Source organism: Fusarium flagelliforme, assembly GCF_020744385.1.
Source record: "Fusarium flagelliforme strain FIESC 12 MPI-CAGE-AA-0113 chromosome Unknown B0J16scaffold_7, whole genome shotgun sequence".
NCBI classification, from domain to species: Eukaryota; Fungi; Ascomycota; class Sordariomycetes; order Hypocreales; family Nectriaceae; genus Fusarium; species Fusarium flagelliforme.
In genome coordinates, this window is record NW_025763509.1 from 878366 (window position 1) to 896667 (window position 18302).

Below are 18302 nucleotides of genomic sequence, written 5' to 3' on the forward strand. Positions count from 1 at the left end.
ATATGGGAGCCAATCCTCGTCAGTCATGTAGCGCTTCAACTCTTCTGCGCCCTTTCGCTTCATGTTAGGGGACGCGATGGCTTCATGATAGCGATCCTAGACCTTCTTTGCGAGGTCACGGTTCTCTTTCGACTTCAAGTACTCTCGCTTGTCTTTGAGTTAGCGCAGGGTGGGACGTAAGTTCTCATCGTAGTCAAAAGCCTTATGTTTCCATTCAGCCGTCCGATCCTCGACGGACCCCAGTGCTACCGGCCGAGGGGCCATATCAATCTCTTGCTTATCGAGTTCTTCATCGTCAGGCTCGCGGTACCGACCACTCATCAGAGTGATGCTTCAGCGTTCGATCGGCAATGCTACGAAACGGGTTAGCGACGTGCGATAGATAAGGACTAGGGGTTCATTGACTTACTGTGCGTGGGGACGGGGGTGGTCGTAGGAGGAAGGGAGGGAGGGAGGGCTACTATGCCAGTCACAGCAGCCGTTTTGTGCGCCTGTGTTGGCGATAGTTGGATTTCAGTGGATGCGGGCGATCTCATCTGAGATGAGCCTTCACTTCGACCTGCCCCGGAGGGATCAACCTTGGATCATGCTTCCCTTTAGCCATGATGTCGCGTGAGACGTCGCGATGGCGTCAGGTATCGCTTACCGTCCGCGTTGTGAATACAAACGGCGAAGAAGAATGTTGAAGGCCAAGATGAACGAAAATGTGAAGGGAAGAGGATGAGGTAGATGAGGATTTTGAAGGAGAAGGGGGGCGGAGAATCAAGAGGTCTGACTAGATTTATGCAAGATTTAATTCCTCGAGGGGGCAATTTTGAGGAACTCATTTTGAACTTGGAAAATGTTCTCTAAGCCTTAGGGTACTAAAATAAAGTAGCCTAAACTATACTCTAAGCGGGCATAAGGTGGTCCACTTATTTCGTCTTCTATGATTTCAGCAGTCAATTCTTCTGGCACTCTGGCGAATACTTAAACTGTAGCCTTGGACTTAGAAAAGACCGTTCTGCATTAGCACCTATGCACGCATAACGCTTATGTGCGTACTGCCTACTGGCACTCTACCCATTGTTATAATGTAAAAGACACAATGAATTATTGTTGAGCCAGGCTCAAAATTAGGCATTTGTCACGGGCGGTTGTTGGTATCTACCGCAGATCCCTCCTGGACCGTTTGACTACCTATCCTTGGAAATTGTGGATCTGTTCACTGGAGAGTTTATTTTCTGGATTGTTTGGTTAAATTTCATGAGCCGCGGAACTCTCGAATGGTGACTTCAGCTGGCAGATGAACCTTTCCAAAATTAAGACATATGTGAATATTGCCCTTCAAATATTCCTTCTTAAGGTTATGTATAGGTGCATAAAGGGAACAGTCGTGGATGACTCTTTTACACACCACGCGTATTCTTGTGCTTCAACGTTAACAATGATCAAACTTGATGAGTTACTAAAGCTCGAACAACCCTTCCCCTTCTTCCACCACATCCATATTATATAGTGGATTATTTCGAACAACAGAAATAGGAGAAGATTGATTCGTACTGGAAGTTTTACCATGACTGTTTGGGCAGTAGTCTGACAGGGTGCTGAGTGCACTGCGCTTTTCGGTGGGCGTAGACAACGGTTATAATTTCCAATACTAGCACCTCATAATACATACGACCAAAGGTAGTGGAAAATACGGGATCCCGTCCGCTCTCCCATAGTCAAGCCACTAACCGGCGGATTAGTAGTTGGGTCGGTGACGACCAGCGAATCCCCGCTGTTGTATGTTTTTTGCCTTTTTGGAGATGAGCCTCTGTTCCTGTGCTTTGCTTGCACCACACATCTCAATCACCTCTTCTTCATCCACCTCACCACCAAAACACCAAAAGCCACTTTTTTCCCTTACCAATTTACTCTTTCATCTCACCTCTCTGATACCCCTTTCCCCCCAAATAAAACACAGCCAAAATGACACAACGCTTAAAGCACACCCGGGATGAAGGGTACCGCCACTGTGACTTGCAATTCATTCCTTCAGTGGGCTCTAGGGGATTGTCACTGAAATGCACGTGACCTTCAACCACTCATGCGCTGAAGGATGCTCCCGAGCCAATTCGAGAGTTTCATTTGTACTGGCATCATTTTATAGAGGCTCAGCCGGTAGGTACGCAGCTTCACTCCGTTGATGGCGCCCTCGACTTCGCCCAACTTGCTGGCAAGACGCAGCGGCACTGTTTGTGCATCAATTGCGAAGTCTTCAACATCCAAATCGGGCGAATGGTTTAGTGGTATAATACTCCCTTAGCATGTTCGCTCTTCCGAGCCCATCATTGGGAGTGGTCCAGGGTTCGATTCCCTGTTCGTCCAACTTAGGTGGTTAGATTCCACCATTATCCACATTTTTTGCCGTCGTGGGGTGTCGCTGGGCTTAAAGTTTTGCTTTCCTGACAGCGGACCTACCCGGGAGTCAGGAAGTTAACAAATACATGGATGGGGAGATTTTAATTCCAGTGGTTGCTGTAACTGCTTGAACTCTGTTATTGATAGAAAATGTGTTTAGGGCTTGCCTGATGATAATTCACCGGGCTTCACTCCATTGTCTTGCTCTTCCTACAAAGCTTTGCTCGTGTTGGATTGCCTTGTGAGGTCAGCGATTTCTAAGGTAGTAAACAGTTTTAGACGTTTCACTACAATGAGGCGATCAGAAACAGAGATTCAGGTTGAGCGCCGTGAGATCAAGCGATGCGGATGAAAGACGCCAGTATTTGATAAATAGTAGAATTTCGCTGTTGTGTATGATCCCCACTACATCCGGCGGGCTTCAATTGAAGCTTAAAATACAACCAATTTCCCCAACTCGTTGGGATTACTCAAACTCTATCCGAGACATAGAGCACACCCTTCGGATCCAAGAACTCTTCAACATCGTCTCCCTGCGCAGCCTCCTTTGCCAATTTATCTGCCTCAACATTCATATCACGCGGGATCTTCCAAAATTGAATCTTCAAGCCACGCCCATCCCATCGTTCCACTTCACCAAGAAAAGCCTCCCACATATCCCTGTTCTTAACAACAGCGCCCTTAGATGTCTTCCATCCTTTTCCCATCCAGCCTTCAACCCATTCTGTTGCACCTTTGACAACGTAGTCTGAATCTGTGGCGATCACTAGCGTAGAAAAGCCCCCAGAAATCCAATGACGGGAACGAAGAGCGTTAATGACAGCTCGTAGTTCTGCTCTGTTGCTCGTTTGCTCTGCTGCATCTTTAAATGGGCCGTGATTCTCGAGACGGCCAGTGATACTAGCAGTGATGCCTTCCTCTTGAGGTCGGAAGACACAAGCCCAACCAGCTTTGGCGTCAGCTTGCCCGTTATTTAGGCACGCACCATCAGTGTAGACGAGAACAGTTTGTTTCTCCCAGCGATGAATGAACCGGGTGATATTGGGATTGGCTTTTCGTGAGATCCTAACAGGGAACAAATCCTGCGGCGTATCTGATGACGATGCTGGAAAGGCTTTGGGAATAACCTTCCCAAGGCCTCGTGAAAGACCCATGTTCTCAACTACACCTACGGGTGAGGGTTCCCCGCGCATTTTGGACCTCAATATATCCTTGAGGTATTGCTGGCCTACGGCGTCGAGTTGTATGTCGCTTTCGGTGGAGGCCGAGGCATTGGAGTCAGAACCAGCGTCGTCCATAAAGCTATAATCCACAGTGCAGATTCCACAGACGACCAAGCCGTGGGCACCACAGACCAATCGACCATCGGGTAGTTCGGTGGGTGAATCGGGTCTCCAGCTCATGATGTTAAAGTGTGCGTTGTTGGGTGAAGATGATACAAAATTGAAGGGAGGTCATGAAATGCTTGGTCTTGAAGTGGGGATGGTTGCCCCACATTTTAGCGGTTGCAGGAGTGAAGGCGCTGAATGAAAGAAGTTGGTTCAGCTCGTTGTCGCGCTCAACTGTCAGAACAGATCAAGAAAGTCAAATAGATAGATTAGTTTCAATATTATGAGAAAGTCTCTTATAGAGCCGGTCTATGGCTTTTTCGAGATCCTGAACCTTTTTATTCTGAAGGTACACTCAACAAAACAACACAATCAGGATGACTGACTGTGTTAGAAAGAAGATGGCGCAGCAGAGTCCTTCAGCATCAGCAAAATGGCCAATCCCATCAGAATTTACCTGCAGGGTACTCAATTTGGCAGAGAATGTGATGAGTATCAATCTTCAGCTGTTGTGTAACGTTAAACACCGAGATTGAGCAGGCACGAGGCCAATACCAGTCAGGCATTCAAGGGTTCCACCATCGGGAATTGGCCCCCACATTAAGGGACAGCTGTTCTCATTCGCCAAACGTCAGGGGGGACTCCCTGCACAAGCCAGCCTGTCACTAATCATGTTGACGTTTTCCCACATCAAACCAACATCCACCACACCATCATCTCATCGTATCTCATCTCGTATTGCATCTCATCGTCTGCAGCCTTACCAGATACCCGCCTCACTTTACACGCTCGCTCACTCACTATTCACATGTTGTTCACGTGAAATAACGCTCGTTTTCCCCAGGGTCAGGATGGTCCGCGCTTTTAATCTCCGCCTCGCCCTTCAGGCAACCGCTATCAAAGTCTCAGCAAATCTGGTCACACAGCTCATCATCCACCTGAGAGCGCCCGGCGGCCACTCTCCCTTCGATGAGCAGCAGGTCATAGAATTCGCCATTTATGGATTTGTCGGTTCGCAGGTCGGCAATGTCATCCAGTTTATCCTCGAGGACTGCTTCCCGACTGGTCGCGCGATGAGGGCCAATGAGACCTTGCCTCAGGTTCAGGGCGACGCCAAGCAGGTGGAGGAAAAGAAGGATGACGACAAGAGAGGAACGAAGAAATCATGGTTCAGCATCAGTCCTGACCTTATCTGGCGCAACGTTTTGGCAAAGCTCATTCTAGATCAAACTATCGGTTTGGCTATTTCCGGCAACGTCTTTCTCATCTGCACCAACATCGCCCGTGTAGAAAATCCTCTGATGGTTCTCGACGTCATTGGCAATAGGTTATGGCCTCTCATCAAAGCTGGCTGGCATATTTGGCCGTTAGTAGCCATATGCAACTTTCTCTGGGTACCCTTGCGATCAAGAGTTCTTGTGGCGGTCTGTGTCGGGTTTGGCTGGAGTATCTTCTTGAGCATATTCGCCATGAAGAAACAGCACTGAAGGAGTAGTTCTATGGGATTGAATTGGAGTTTGGAGTCCGCAATGAGCGATGTATGTGTACAGTATAGAGATATTCCCTACGGAGCGCTTTTCTTTGTATCTTGGGCGGGGAGTTGTGGAGTTGGGCATGATTCGGTGCAAAGCGCCCAGCGTGTATTCTAAGGTATGAATGACACAACTGTTATTATTTCAATGCTGAGGAAGAAGGCTTGTGGCAATGATAAATAGCCATCATCTTGGAATTCGACATTGTCTTGGTCTTCTGCTCGTCACAATCGCACTTGGAAAGCTCATTGCAGTACAGTACTTTGAAATTGCAAGGACTTGATTTGAAGTTGAGTCAATATCCTGTTCTCTCTATTTCGTGAAGTATTTATTGTAGGGAACGGCAACAAACAATTATCTGATGCAGAACCAGGACGACCAATATTCTTATCAACAAAGATAAGGATCAGTCGCTTGATCCTTCCCAGGGCGGTTTAGCGCAATCTCTAGCCTTATCTCCGGTTCGCCTCTTGGAGCCGCCATCAACTAAACTCACTGACCTTCCCCGCGTCTGTCGGTAAACCAAACGTGAACATGAATGCGCAAGCAGCATGTTCTGTTGCTATTATCTTTCCATTAATTCTAAGCCCATACTGTGATGCCCCCTCAGCGTCGATCATGGGTCGGATGTTCGAGATGCAAGAGCTTCAAGAAGAAGTGCAGTGAGGAGAGACCCGCTTGTCAGCGATGTACCCTTGCTGGCGCCAAGTGCGAGTATGCCGTCAAGTTACGTTGGGGAGGGAGGCCATTCGATCGCTCGCCATTTGGGGAGTGTTTGACACAGAATGAAGGCAGTGTTCAGAGATTAGGTATGTCAATTCTATGGTACTACTGTCAGTGTATGTACTAACACAGTCAGATCTAAACAAGAAAAACTTCATTTATGTTTCGCCTTCTACTCCCAAATCTGGTCCATCAAAGGTTACATCACCGCCAAAACAGCAGGACGATGAGCCACAATGGATACCAGCATCACCACCCGAAGTTCTCGATTCATCCGAATCCTTGCAGATGATCCTCAGTCAAGGACAAATGTCAATTCCTTTGACTCCATCTGTCGAGCTTTTCGGTCATCTCTCTCCGTTGCACAGATCGGGTCTTCAGTACTTCACCGAAAGAACCGTCAGAGCTCTTGCGCCCCACCCTCAGATATTCAACGAACTATGCGACCTGATCCTGCCTATGGCGATATTTCACGAACCTCTGCTCCAAGGCATCGTCGCACTCGCAGCAACGCATCGACTTGCCAGCTGCAAGACGAGTGAAGAACAGAATGCCCAAGCGCTCATCGTCGCCGGCTTCCAAGCTCTCAGTTCAAGGTCGCTCTGCCAACAACTGTCAGATTGCGGCGAGAGCCAAGAACTAGTTCCACTTCTCGCCACTGCTCGAGCGTTGTTCGTCTGTGAGGTGTTTGCTAGCGATCCCAGCGCGGACCGATGGAGCGTGCATTTCAGAGGAGCTAGGGGATTGATCTCACGAATCCACGATAAAGGCCTTTCTCAAAATCCGACAGACGAGTTGCGTTTCTTACTACGATGGTTTGACATGACGGAGTCACTGGTGTGCTTGTCGATCAGCGATCTTGCTCCAACACAGTCCGCCATCCCCTCACCGACAACTCTTCCGTCTTTCGATCCAGATGACGAACCCGTGTATATCGACATGTACCTCGCGCGTACAAAGGACCTGCTTTGTGTTTTCAAAGAGATCGCACGCCTGTCTCACATCAAAAATGGAGGGGAAGTGTCGTTAGATGATGACCAAGTTGATGCTGAGGTATGGTGGCTACTGAGCCATCTCCAAAGCATCATCGACCGGGACCAGGCTAACCCCCCTCCCGTTATGTCAATACGCAATCGAGACCTATCCGTCGCTGAAGTCCACGAGTACCGAATGTCGAATCAAATATGGCAGATGACAGGGCTACTACTGATTCACCGACGCCTGCGCCACGAGCCTCGGTCGTCAACGCTCGTTCAGGACCTCGTACAACGCATTCTAGAATGTGCAGAACGCATGACGCTGCGTGATGGCCTGACACCTGTGACACTACTTACGCCACCTCTATTCTTTGCTGGCTGCGACGCTCTCGGAGACGACAGGCCGAGAATAAAAACATCGCTACAGGGTGTTTCTACTGCTCTCGGACTTCTGAATGCGCAAAGAGCATTGGAAATACTAGAACAATACTGGGACGCGGACCCGGGTGTTGATGATGCGGTAGCCGATATGGCGTGGCCGAAGATCAGCCAATTTCTTCCGTACTGAACCAGGATTACTGACCCGGGCTAAACATTTGTCCAGGAGGAGGCTGTCTCGTCCAAATGTCATATCTGACTGGAGCGCATTACAAGACCAAAGACAACCCGGGTTCGAATCGAGTCTATCGGTTGCAAGAAGGCAATTTGCGATGATCTCGCAACCCAACTCACATTTTTCTTCAGCGGGCGAGTGTGCCAAGTCATGAATAGATCAACTATCTTTATTTTGGTTGATGTCTCGAAAGAAGTTCTCCGAAGGACTTGCCATCGAGATTCATCAGGAAGACACTATGTATCAAGTGACCACGACATCCAATTTTTGGCCAGTGGTTCTGGAACATTGAACCGTCCTGCTGTATCTATACTGATTCTAACTCTATTTCTTTCCGATCTTTTCAAAATAGTATGTATACGGCTCTTAATCTTCTACCCAAGCAAATAAAGTTCTTCAAACCTGGTACATACTTCCGCCCAAAGCCTCCGCATTAATATGTGAGCTCTCTCCAACTGCCTTCTTCACAACAACTACAAGATCATCAAGCGTGCCCAAGAAACGCACAAACGCATAGACAGCCGCTGACCAATGTCTACCCTGTGGACTGGCCAAGTACTCTCTAGGATTGCCTTCATCTTGCATCTCGCCCTTGAGCTTTCTGAACTGCATCGCCCTGCCCACCAACGGCGTTGGCAGAATTGCCGGAAGCGGCTCTCCAGAGATCAAAGAGTGCTGGAGAAGCGTCAAGGTCGACATGAGGTCTGCAACAATGTTCTCGTCGCCTGGGGTAATCCGCTGCATGAACCGCTCGCGAACTGGAAGAGGCAGTTTCATCAGGGTCAAGCTGAATTGCGTGAGAAAGACGTTGAGGTTGGTACAGAGATGGTTCGCAATGCTGAGCGTTTCGGTGTCGAGGTTCGATGTCGAGAACTCGAACTTTGTCTTCTGGATAGGAAGGGCGATTGAGTTGAACACTTCTTCGGAAGTGGTAGCTTCTTTCTCCATGACTTCAACAAAATCTTCTGGAGGTGCGCGCCAGACCGTTACAAAAAGAGCATATCGGTCTTTAACGCTCGAGAGTTGGCTGGACATGATCTGTCGGTAATGGCGATTTCCGGAGAGAGGTCGAGGGAGAAGGGCGACAAGAACGGCGGCTCCGAATCCGATCAGCACAAGAAGTAGTCGTCGCCAGAACACGGAGTATCCCACGCCAGGATTGCCATAGCTGGGAATATGCGTGTCAACCCAACTGTATGATACGACCATGTACATGGTGGATGTAAGCATAATACCGGCTGCCAGATGTTGTGGAGGGGCGAACAACCTCCACCACATCATACCCACGATGACAATAGCCATGATAGCAGCAAGTCCGTATGGGTTACCCGGGCCGTTGCCAGCTCCGATGTACCAGCAGACCAACCCGAGGACGCCTCCCGCAACAGTACCAAGAGTGCGAATGATGATACCAGAGTTGAAATCGGACATGTATGGCTCAAGTGCCATCTGTGCCATGATCAATGCCCACAGGCCCTTCTCTCGGTAGTAGAAACCCGCTGATGAGGGTATCACAGCAGGGACAGCTAGAGCAATAGTCAATACAAGCGTTCGCAAAGCGTGCAGACCCTCGATGCCAGTGAAGAAGTTGACCAATCCCAAGAAAATGAGACTCGGCTTCTTGCGCTGTCGGCTTGTTACTTGGTGCATATTCTCCAGGATGGAAGCTGCTGTCTTTTCTGTTTCTTCTTCCGACTCGACCTTGCCTTTTGCCTTCTTCTTGAACAATCCCCGCTTCTTCTCTGGCCTGGAAACGGTCGACATTGTACGGGTGAGATCTGTAGTGCCGGGGATGGTAGAAGGCGGTGCATCGTTCGAAAGTCCGAGCGAGAAGAGCTTCTGAAGGCCTTTTGGGAACCACATTCGTTTTGTTGTTCGAGTCTTTTCCATTTCCACAGCCCTCTCGAGCACAACACCGACGCTCTTGGTTAGGTTAATCAGTCGTTCGTGATATAGCAGACCGGACATTAGACCAAATAGCGGCGGTGCCCGATCCTCTTCGTATATGATCTTGCCGTCTGCATCGAAGAGATGGGCGTGAGGCGTGAAGAGGTGTTCCGCGGCTGAATCCTCAAAGTCGTCGAGAGCTTCCTGGAGAGATGCGAGAACCTGTTCATGCTGAGCCACAAATTCATCCTTAGACTTTGCTGATAGTGCCTGAACAATAGCATCGATGCTTTGCTCCAGAGCCTGCAGTAAGGGTGTAGCACAGGATGACAACGAGTCGATAGCCTTGATGAGCATGTCTTCTGTATCAGGATGTCTCGTTAGTTCACGGAAATCAGCTGCCTTGGCGATATGGTATGCGAGAGGGTGCTTCTTCTTATCGGACTTCTCGAGCTCCTCGGCTGCTTTCGTGAGAGCTTCATCTTTTGCATAAAGCTCTTCGCGAGAGATTGACAACTGTAATAATTCTCCAAACGAGACCAGTACTTGGCGGAGAGGTTCTTGGAAAGACTTGATGTCATCAGGACTCCATTTCCGACGCGTAAAGTCCATTGGAATCCATTTGATGGCAGACTCGATGCTCTTGTGGGTCACGGCCAAGCCGCCCTTCAGTTCCTGGAGCCGCTGTCGTTCGAACCTCGATCGAGACTTGAAGTGCCAGGTTAACGCCTTGATGTAACCATTCATTGGACGAAGCAGGTCGGTCATGCTGGCGAGGGTGATCTGCGATGTTGACTGTGGAAAGATCAATAGGTTGCAGACTGCACCGATGCCGACTCCGATGGCACTTGGTAGGATTAGGACTTTGGGGATTGTGCCTTGAAATGTTGGGATGAGCGGAGCAATGGTCAGATAGATATCCGACACGATCATCGCAAAAAGCGACACAAGCGTCAGGTTTGGCGCAGATACGCGCAGACGAGCCTAGATAGATCGGTGGTTAGCAGACGGTGATGCTTGCATATAGTCCGACTTACCACGAGATAGACAAACAACCCTATCATGCAAAAGTACGTGACTGATACACGAGTATCAAGCATAAAGCCCTGGTAGATGGCGATCTGCTGATAGGTTGTCTGACCAGAAGCCTGGCCAACATTAGTCGTGTTTTGCGGCGCTGATTGCTGCAGCTCGGCATATCGCTGCAGTAGATCAGCCTGGGGTCTTGTCGCCAAGGCTGCTTTCATGGTGATGGCTCCCCAAGCCCAACCAAATGCCAGACCGACGCAGATCATTAGCCCTGCCAGGACATGGATGAAGACGACGCCCGAGGGCGGCATAATGAATAGAACGATACTAAACATAGTCAGTCCCGCGGTTGTTCAATTGAATTGATGGATAAACGCGTCGCAAACTCACCATCCAAAGAATGTCGCTTGTCCAAGCACGCGCAGAGTGTCGCTGATAAAGATGAACAAGGTAAATATCCAGACAGCCAACGAGCATTTGAACAAAATCTTCAGATCTTTCGCGTTGAAATGATCCAGCCACGCCGGTAGTTTCCTAGGATTGTTGAAAGCGCGGAACGACGCCTCATTGTCGCCCATTGAGCTATTGCTCTTTGATGTCGACCGTTTGAACGCCATCTTTGACCTGCACTCTCTCCTTTCCGGCTCAGCCGGCAGTTGTTGATGCTTTATGTTTTGATGACGTTTATTTTTTAGCGTTCTTGAATGAGGATCGCCATGCCAATATGAGGCGGGAATGGCGCTTGTCTTAGTCAGATTAGACTTTCGTCTCGTATAGCCTGCACTAATACGAAAGGGTCAGCACCTAATTTCAGTCTGTATCTAAGCGCTATGGGCCTATCTAAACGATTTGCTCGCTTACTGCACATCATTGTGCATGAGATCAATCGAAGATTGGCTTTTGAGACATAAGAGACGGAATAGTCTGGTCGCATTATGCCACTTCGGGACAGCAGTTTGTTCATTTATTATTGTCACCAAATTTAGACGATATGTACCCTTTTAAAATCCCTGATCTAGATTACACACATTTTCCTAATCCTCATTTACCCATATGACCAATAAGAACCCCATGCGAGACTCTATGCGGCTCGTATATGTACGTGAGCGGCGCGTCCAATTATTTCCACGACCAGTCTGTCCACCTACTCCTGCTGGTTGCTTGCTCTCGCCGCCGCGTGCTCACGGTGCTTGAACAGAGCAAGAAATCCCAGATCATAGCACACCTTCAACGATCCAGCCATGATGAACGCCACCCAGAAATAATCGGAATCTGCCAAAAGGCCTGTAATCAGTGGACCCAGGCTCTGCGCAGTAGTTTTGGCCACATTCATAAGACCGATCACGACAGTTCTTTCGTTTGGAAGGATGATAGCAGCGAGGAATGCTGAGCGTGGTGCGACGTCCATTGATTGCGTGCAGGAGCGGAGAACGAGGAAAAGGACCGAGATGTGAACTTCGTTCGGGATGGGGATTAAGGCGAGACAAATCGCTGAAGGGATATGGGTGAAAACCATTGTCTGTGATTTCATGTCAGTCATTTGTCCTGGGGGCGAACTACGTAAGGCACTTACTCGAACGTTGCCGAAGCGCTTAGCGAGAGATGATGCCACCAGAACTGAGCATGCTGCAATGATGCTGGTGGTGAAGAAGATTGAGCCAAGCTTTCCCTCTTCGATATGGTATTGTGACTTGAAGTAGAACGTGATCCATGACCTTTGAATTCGATTAGTTTCGTGAAGATATATAGAACCTCGAATCTCGAATCGGGACTTACAGAGGAGCGAGGCCAGATGCAAAGCTGTCGAGAGCAAAGAGGGCGCACAAGGTCACGACAACTGGAATACTTTCGCGAGATATCTTGGCTCGTAGCTGCTTCTTCGGGGGTGCTTGGGTAGCATCTTGACCTTGACCGGGCTGGGCGAGCAGAGGAGCCTGTTCGTTTGTCTCTGAAGCCGATGTTGGTTGCTCGGCTTCATCCTGAGCCTCTACAGCAGAACTCAAGATGACAGCTGAGATGAGCTTCAGCACACCGACCGCGGCATAGCCATAGAAGACGTTGCGATAGACATCAACGACATCCATACCAAGATTGACACGCATGTAATGGATAGCCCAGCCAGAAGACAACAGTCCGAATGCACCGCCAGCAGTACCGCACAGGCTGTACCAAGCATAGACATCGCCTCGCTTGGCTGGGTCGGTAAGATGGGCGACAATACTCTCTTCGACACCACGGAAAGGACCAATCTCGTTACCACTATTCAAGAAACGTTAGCATGGACTCGTTCTCACAGGTCTGTGTATCTTACCCAGGACTGATAACGCCCAGAATTGCCGCCGCCAACAATATCCAGTAGTTGCTTGACGTCGCAAAGACGATTCCACTAGCAGTCATCAAGATCGCACCCAAGGCCAGAACAGCGCGTCTACCAACGCCATCCGCGAACAAGGCAAGGAAGAAACTGATGACGATGTCGCCAGCTAGCGTTAGGGTCATGAAAAGTCCGACACGAGTCGTGGAAACGTCGAGTTCTCGCAAGAATGCGACGAGAACAAGTGTAGATGCGCCATAGGCGAAGAGACGAATGAATCGTTGGATGCAGAGGATTTTGATGTCGCGTGTGGAATTGTATAGCGATACAAGACCGAGCTCTTCTAAGACCCTGCCAGCAGCACGGGACTGTGAGCTCTCATTATCAGAATTTGACATGTTGAGTACTGCAAGGAACGAAAAATGGAACTTCTTGCAAGTCCGAAAACAATTGATTAGGAAATTATCATTGCGATTTGTCTAGCATCGAAAACAGCATATATACTTTTCTATGTCCGAGGCTCCGAGCCAAGCACTCTTGGCGCTAAAAATCGATCGCAGCTAAGGAGATGATAGTGGGAATAATTGTTAGTAACGAGACGTCATAGCTTGCGGTGGAAGAATGTTTACCAGAGCGCTGGCTCTGATTGGCGAAATGAGTTAGTAATCGTCGGTTTTCCGAGTGATGGGCGGCGAGTGGGCGACAGGAAGAGCAGGGGTATATAAGACTCAATCTCTGACAAACTCTCAACAACCCCCCACTACAGCAGTCTTCAGATTGTTCATCTTCCGTAGTATAGTGGTCAGTATGCAAGCTTGTCACGCTTGAGACCCGGGTTCAATTCCCGGCGGGAGAGATCCAGCCACCTGCGAAACGCAGGTCTTCTTTTTTGCATTTTCTCTAAAAGTATACTGTAGATATACCAAGCTGAGTTATCGTTGTTTTGAGGGAACAAGGCCAGCTTTGTCGAGCTTTTGCATAAAATGGGATGATTCGTGCTGTGAATATTTTATGCATATGCGGTAACCATCCCCATTCTTAGACTTGTTCGCATCAAGTTAAATGTTTTTACACCTTTCCAGCTATTCTTACTAGCGATAGGCTCAACTTTTGAACTTTCGCAATCGGATAAAAGTAGAGACTTTATATAATGGCAGAGTAAACCTAGAACAAACTTCTTCAAGGAGTTCCCTGTCTATCGGCGCCGGCTTCTTGAACAGCGAATGATTGTTTGTGGCTTGCCGTTGCTCACCCTAGAGCGCCGGAGAGCACGGCCACGATTTTTCTATGACGACAGTGTTTTCTCTCACTCAGACAAAGCACCTATGATGGAAGACTTTGGGCGAACATCCCTAAAACGGCCAAAATGCGTCCCCTTGCATCAAAGTTTCCAGTCAGATCGGCTTTCTTGAGTCAAAGGATTCTTTTTCAGTTTATCGTGAGAAATAGACCATTGTTCGTCACCACGCGACAATTCGCAATGAAACGAAGTGCAGCGACAGCAGAACTGAAGACGAAGACAAAAAGTCCCAAAAAGTCACGGTCATCGAAGGCCTCTCCAGAACCTGGAGAAAAATTGTCCGAAAAGAAATTGCCCGAGTATCATGAGACTCCATCACGGAAGGATGAGGACGGCGAGATTATATGGCCAGCGCCGAATGAGCAAATGCAGGCTGCACAGGAATTCATTCTTGAATGGTAAGTCATGATTCTTGTGATCAGGCATGAACAACAACGTGAGTTTCGGAGAGAATTCTTGCTTATACTCGTGCCTTATAGCGTCGCGGCCTCCAAGCCTACTCTGATCATACCCGACAAGGACGCCGACGGTCTCAGTTCCGGTGCCATACTCAGAAAAACATTGATATTACTCGGTCTCGATCCGGAGTTGATTTCGGCTTACGTGCTCAAAAAGGGCCGCAATGTTCATGACGAAGAATCGCGCAAGGATATGGCCTTATTCAAGCCATCATTCATTTTTGTCCTTGACCAGGGCTCACGAGAGTCACCGCCTCTTATTGACGAACCCCATCGAGCCTTGGTAATCGACCATCATTATGCCGAAGAAAAGGACCACCCCAAGGGCGCCGTTTTCGTTACTGCATGCGACAGTCCGCCTGTAGCTACCAGCGCGTTACTCACATATGAAATATGTCGCGACTTGCACCCAGGCGTTGAAGAGGCTTGCGGCTGGCTATGTGCTATGGGCGTCCATGGCGATCTTGGAAACAGTATCAAGTGGGAGCCGCCGTTTCCAGATATGAAAGTTATGTTCAAGAAATATACCAAAAAGGCCATCAACGGCGCCGTCTCTCTCATTAACGCTCCTCGCCGAACGGCGGCCTACAATGTCCCTCTTGCGTGGGAAGCGTTGGAAGCTGCTGAAGCACCTATAGATATCCTCGAGAATAAGAAATTACGCGCAGCCAGAGACGAAGTCAACATGGACGTTATGGCTCATACTCGTACACCTCCCAAGTTCTCATCCGACGGGCGAATCGCGGTATTTCGCATCAACTCCCCAGCCCAAGTTCACCCAGTCATTGCGACACGCTGGGCTGGTCATTTGAGTTCAGCTAAGCTCGAGGTCATATTGGTAGCCAACCAGGGTTATCAGCCAGGCATGGTCAACTTTTCGTGTCGCATCCCGAAATGTGCCAGGGGCAGAGATCCGCCTGTCAACATTATCGAAATCCTTCGTGAAAAAGCGTCACTGGCGAAAGATCCAACATTACGGGAGAGGTTAGGAGAGTCTTTTGCACGAGGTCATAAGGAGGCCAGTGGCGGTATAGTTCCGAAGGCTGAGTTTGAAGAATTTATTGAGATACTGGAAGTTGGTCAAAAGCCCGCCGAACCACCAAAGCAAACGAAGAAAAGCTCTCCGAAGCAAAGGAATAACCTCCTGAATTATTTCGGCAAAGAAAAAGACAAGGCCCCTGCATGAAAGTTGAGGAGCTAGCACCCTTGAGCCAATTTCCCTGGAAGTAACTTTCTCGCGATAAGGAGTTGTGCTGTACTTTACGCGTCAATTCTTAGCCTCTGGTAGCGGTGTAACCTTGGATAGTGTATCATTGGAGTAAAAGGATCTGGAAACCGTTTTTTCAATCGTATTTTAGCTTGGCAATTGCCGAATGCCGTGGTTGCTGTGCCTGTACTTCCTCATCAAGGTAAAAGCCGGCTCAATTTCAGTGACGTAGATCTTGGCCATTTAGTGACATGTGCAACCCTCCCCTGCACTCGATAGCTTGGCCTAGACAGGCAAGTGGCTGACACTGAGATTCGAGCTGAGCAACTTTGGAGTGTTTTTGAGCAATTGAGTTAACGACTAGAGTCATGATTAGACTTAAAAGAATCGTAAACGCGTTACGCTACTCAATCGAGACCACCATGGATCGAAATAAAGGTTGTTTCAACCGTTATTTTACTGGATGGCTTCACTTTTGGAACTGTCAGAATAAACCCCGCAAGCAACGTGCAAGCGGGGTAGCGCATCAAAAGAGTTCAAGATCGTCGAGGCTAGGCCAACCACCGGATATTACCTCTTGACTCTCTTATCAGTCAGCGACTTGGTCAAGGAATAAATGTCGGGCCGCTATAACCTGGAAATGGACGCTTTGAGGCCGCCATTTAATACGTCTGTGAAGCCCGGGCTGATGGCTGCGGGCTGAGAATCAGGTTTCTCACATTCTTTGTGCATTTTCCCAACTTCTCACCTTTGTTTGTTTTAGCATTCAAGCCTTTCATTATGAGGTTCAGCACCAATGTTGTTGTCAACGCCATTTGGCTGACAAGCCTGGGCACTCCCTCCATCGCTGCTCCATCAAAGGGTCTCAAGGGTCCCGAATTGAAGCACTGGCCTGAAGGCGCCGCCAAAGCTCTCAATAAAATGATTGCGGCGAATGCCAACAAGGGACAATATGCAGTTTTCGACATGGACAACACGAGCTACCAGTTCGATCTCGAAGAGTCCCTTCTTCCCTACCTCGAGAACAAGGGCATTCTTACACGAAAAACTATGGATCCTGCCTTGAAGCTTGTCCCTTTTAATGACACCAAGACCCATAAGGAATCGCTATATAGCTACTACTTGCGACTCTGTGAGATTGAAGACGCAGTGTGCTATCCTTGGGCCGCACAGATCTTCAGCGGCTTTCCACTTAAGGAGCTCAAGGGCTACGTCGATGAATTGATGGCATACAACAAGACCATCCCTACCACTTACTTCGAGGACGGTGTGCTTACCAAGACTGAGGTTTCTCCTCCCAAGATCTTCCAAGGTCAAGTCGAGCTTTACAACCGACTAATGGCCAACGGTATCAGGGTCTATGTCGTCAGCGCTGCCTCTGAGGAGCTCGTCAGAATGGTGGCCTCAGACCCCAAATACGGCTACAACGTTCCTCCTAAGGACGTCATCGGTGTCTCGCTCTTCCTCAAGACTAAGAAGGGCGAGATTACTTCAGCTCGCAAGCAGATTGAGGACAAAGCATATACTCAAAAGGTCCAAAAGCAGAACCTTGATGCTGAGATGACTCCTTGGCTCTGGGCTCCTGCTACTTGGAAGGCAGGCAAGTGGGCGGCTATCCTGACCTACATCGATGAGTGGAAGAGACCTATTCTTGCTGCCGGTGATACTCCTGACAGTGATGGTCCTATGATTTTCCACGGCGTTAATGTTGAGCGTGGCGGTATTCATCTTTGGATTGATAGAAAGGACTCTTACCGAGAGGAGATTGAGGGCATGATCAAGAACTTTACCATCGCTCAGAAGGAGGAGAAACTACCGGTTACGGCTAACAAGAACTGGGTGTTTGTGAAGCCTACAGATCTTCATGACGACTAAGGGGTTCTAGTCTGGGCTTTTGTGATGCTATTTCGAGTTGCTTGAGAGGCGAGTTTCTAAGGGCGTGCAGATCAAATCAGCACATTGATGAATTTAGATCTTTAATCTTGTGCTATTAAGGCTTGAAGCCCAAGGTTATATGGTAATCTTGGGCAATAAACTCTAGCTAGTCCAAGGTTCAACATCCGTGTTCTTCAATGTGCTAGTTTGAGCTATACGCCTTGAAGGCTCAGCCATTCAAAATTCTTAAATAGTGGATATCCTCTTTGTATAGGTATATCACCCAGAACGTAGATAATTACAACCTCGATTTTGTCCTGATCGTACAATCTATTATTTGAAACCAAGACTTTGGACCTTGTAATAGGCCCCAGGATCTCCCTAGGCGCTATCAAAACCTTACGGTGACTGTCCGTCTATTATTCTAGTTAATTGTAACATAGAGTAGCATTGAAGGGATAGTGCAAAACTATCGGAGAAAGAACTCGTTAATGATACCAATGTCTTCGAAGCAGGAGCATTGGGAAGGTCATGAGCACACCGGCAGGGAGCCAGAAGGATTGGTCGCTGAGAGAATAAGAGGCAAATAGTTTAGTTACGTTAGCTGAGCTTAGTCTAGGACTTATATTACTTTATTCCGGTATCGTAAGCCTTAAAGGATCATTCCCCTAACA

The 18302-nt window shown here is 48.5% G+C and overlaps 7 protein-coding genes and 2 non-coding genes across 9 annotated transcripts; 6 read left to right on the top strand and 3 right to left on the bottom strand.

The window, feature by feature from the left end:
• Window positions 1-2256: 2256 nt before the first annotated feature.
• On the top strand, window positions 2257-2352 carry B0J16DRAFT_t275. Its single transcript has one exon. It is a non-coding gene; the product is annotated as a tRNA-Ala (tRNA).
• Window positions 2353-2744: 392 nt separating this feature from the next.
• On the bottom strand, window positions 2745-3814 carry B0J16DRAFT_348634 (ribonuclease H-like domain-containing protein). Its single transcript, XM_046128769.1, has one exon. The coding sequence runs from the start codon at window positions 3786-3788 to the stop codon at window positions 2856-2858; it is 933 nt and encodes a 310-aa protein (XP_045978784.1). The 5' UTR covers window positions 3789-3814; the 3' UTR covers window positions 2745-2855.
• A 587-nt stretch (window positions 3815-4401) lies between these two features.
• B0J16DRAFT_348635 (uncharacterized protein) lies at window positions 4402-5525 on the top strand. Its single transcript, XM_046128770.1, has one exon. The coding sequence runs from the start codon at window positions 4565-4567 to the stop codon at window positions 5198-5200; it is 636 nt and encodes a 211-aa protein (XP_045978785.1). The 5' UTR covers window positions 4402-4564; the 3' UTR covers window positions 5201-5525.
• Window positions 5526-5843: 318 nt separating this feature from the next.
• B0J16DRAFT_273419 (fungal-specific transcription factor domain-containing protein) lies at window positions 5844-7163 on the top strand (the record flags this gene model as incomplete). The annotated part of the gene is made up of 3 exons (XM_046123639.1): window positions 5844-6054; window positions 6105-7026; window positions 7070-7163. The coding sequence occupies 3 exons, from the start codon at window positions 5844-5846 to the stop codon at window positions 7161-7163; spliced, it is 1227 nt and encodes a 408-aa protein (XP_045978786.1).
• Window positions 7164-7733: 570 nt separating this feature from the next.
• B0J16DRAFT_182120 (uncharacterized protein) lies at window positions 7734-11199 on the bottom strand. The gene is made up of 3 exons (XM_046122630.1): window positions 10865-11199; window positions 10483-10801; window positions 7734-10429 (listed from the first exon to the last, which is right to left on the bottom strand). The coding sequence occupies exons 1-3, from the start codon at window positions 11089-11091 to the stop codon at window positions 7955-7957; spliced, it is 3021 nt and encodes a 1006-aa protein (XP_045978787.1). The 5' UTR covers window positions 11092-11199; the 3' UTR covers window positions 7734-7954.
• A 219-nt stretch (window positions 11200-11418) lies between these two features.
• B0J16DRAFT_292192 (major facilitator superfamily domain-containing protein) lies at window positions 11419-13286 on the bottom strand. The gene is made up of 3 exons (XM_046124319.1): window positions 12786-13286; window positions 12251-12733; window positions 11419-12189 (listed from the first exon to the last, which is right to left on the bottom strand). Exons 1-3 carry the CDS (start codon window positions 13184-13186, stop codon window positions 11619-11621), a joined length of 1455 nt encoding a protein of 484 aa, XP_045978788.1. The 5' UTR covers window positions 13187-13286; the 3' UTR covers window positions 11419-11618.
• A 286-nt stretch (window positions 13287-13572) lies between these two features.
• Window positions 13573-13644, top strand: B0J16DRAFT_t276. The gene has a single exon. It is a non-coding gene; the product is annotated as a tRNA-Asp (tRNA).
• Window positions 13645-13926: 282 nt separating this feature from the next.
• On the top strand, window positions 13927-15910 carry B0J16DRAFT_348640 (DHH family protein). The gene is made up of 2 exons (XM_046128771.1): window positions 13927-14486; window positions 14568-15910. Exons 1-2 carry the CDS (start codon window positions 14155-14157, stop codon window positions 15730-15732), a joined length of 1497 nt encoding a protein of 498 aa, XP_045978789.1. The 5' UTR covers window positions 13927-14154; the 3' UTR covers window positions 15733-15910.
• A 493-nt stretch (window positions 15911-16403) lies between these two features.
• On the top strand, window positions 16404-18122 carry B0J16DRAFT_348641 (uncharacterized protein). Its single transcript, XM_046128772.1, has one exon. It carries the CDS (start codon window positions 16534-16536, stop codon window positions 17626-17628), a length of 1095 nt encoding a protein of 364 aa, XP_045978790.1. The 5' UTR covers window positions 16404-16533; the 3' UTR covers window positions 17629-18122.
• The last annotated feature ends 180 nt before the right edge of the window (window positions 18123-18302 follow it).

Bases quoted from the DNA above. Each gene is read 5' to 3' on its own strand.
- B0J16DRAFT_348634 (XM_046128769.1), bottom strand. From the start codon at position 3,788: ATGAGCTGGAGACCCGATTCACCCACCGAACTACCCGATGGTCGATTG.
- B0J16DRAFT_348635 (XM_046128770.1), top strand. From the start codon at position 4,565: ATGGTCCGCGCTTTTAATCTCCGCCTCGCCCTTCAGGCAACCGCTATC.
- B0J16DRAFT_182120 (XM_046122630.1), bottom strand. From the start codon at position 11,091: ATGGCGTTCAAACGGTCGACATCAAAGAGCAATAGCTCAATGGGCGAC. The intron at 10,802-10,864 runs GTGAGTTTGCGA...GACTATGTTTAG, and splicing joins CAAGCGACATTCTTTGGATG to TATCGTTCTATTCATTATGC. The intron at 10,430-10,482 runs GTAAGTCGGACT...CGATCTATCTAG, and splicing joins GGTTGTTTGTCTATCTCGTG to GCTCGTCTGCGCGTATCTGC.
- B0J16DRAFT_292192 (XM_046124319.1), bottom strand. From the start codon at position 13,186: ATGTCAAATTCTGATAATGAGAGCTCACAGTCCCGTGCTGCTGGCAGG. The intron at 12,734-12,785 runs GTAAGATACACA...TTTCTTGAATAG, and splicing joins CTGGGCGTTATCAGTCCTGG to TGGTAACGAGATTGGTCCTT. The intron at 12,190-12,250 runs GTAAGTCCCGAT...TCGAATTCAAAG, and splicing joins GCATCTGGCCTCGCTCCTCT to GTCATGGATCACGTTCTACT.
- B0J16DRAFT_348640 (XM_046128771.1), top strand. From the start codon at position 14,155: ATGCGTCCCCTTGCATCAAAGTTTCCAGTCAGATCGGCTTTCTTGAGT. The intron at 14,487-14,567 runs GTAAGTCATGAT...CGTGCCTTATAG, and splicing joins CAGGAATTCATTCTTGAATG to CGTCGCGGCCTCCAAGCCTA.
- B0J16DRAFT_348641 (XM_046128772.1), top strand. From the start codon at position 16,534: ATGAGGTTCAGCACCAATGTTGTTGTCAACGCCATTTGGCTGACAAGC.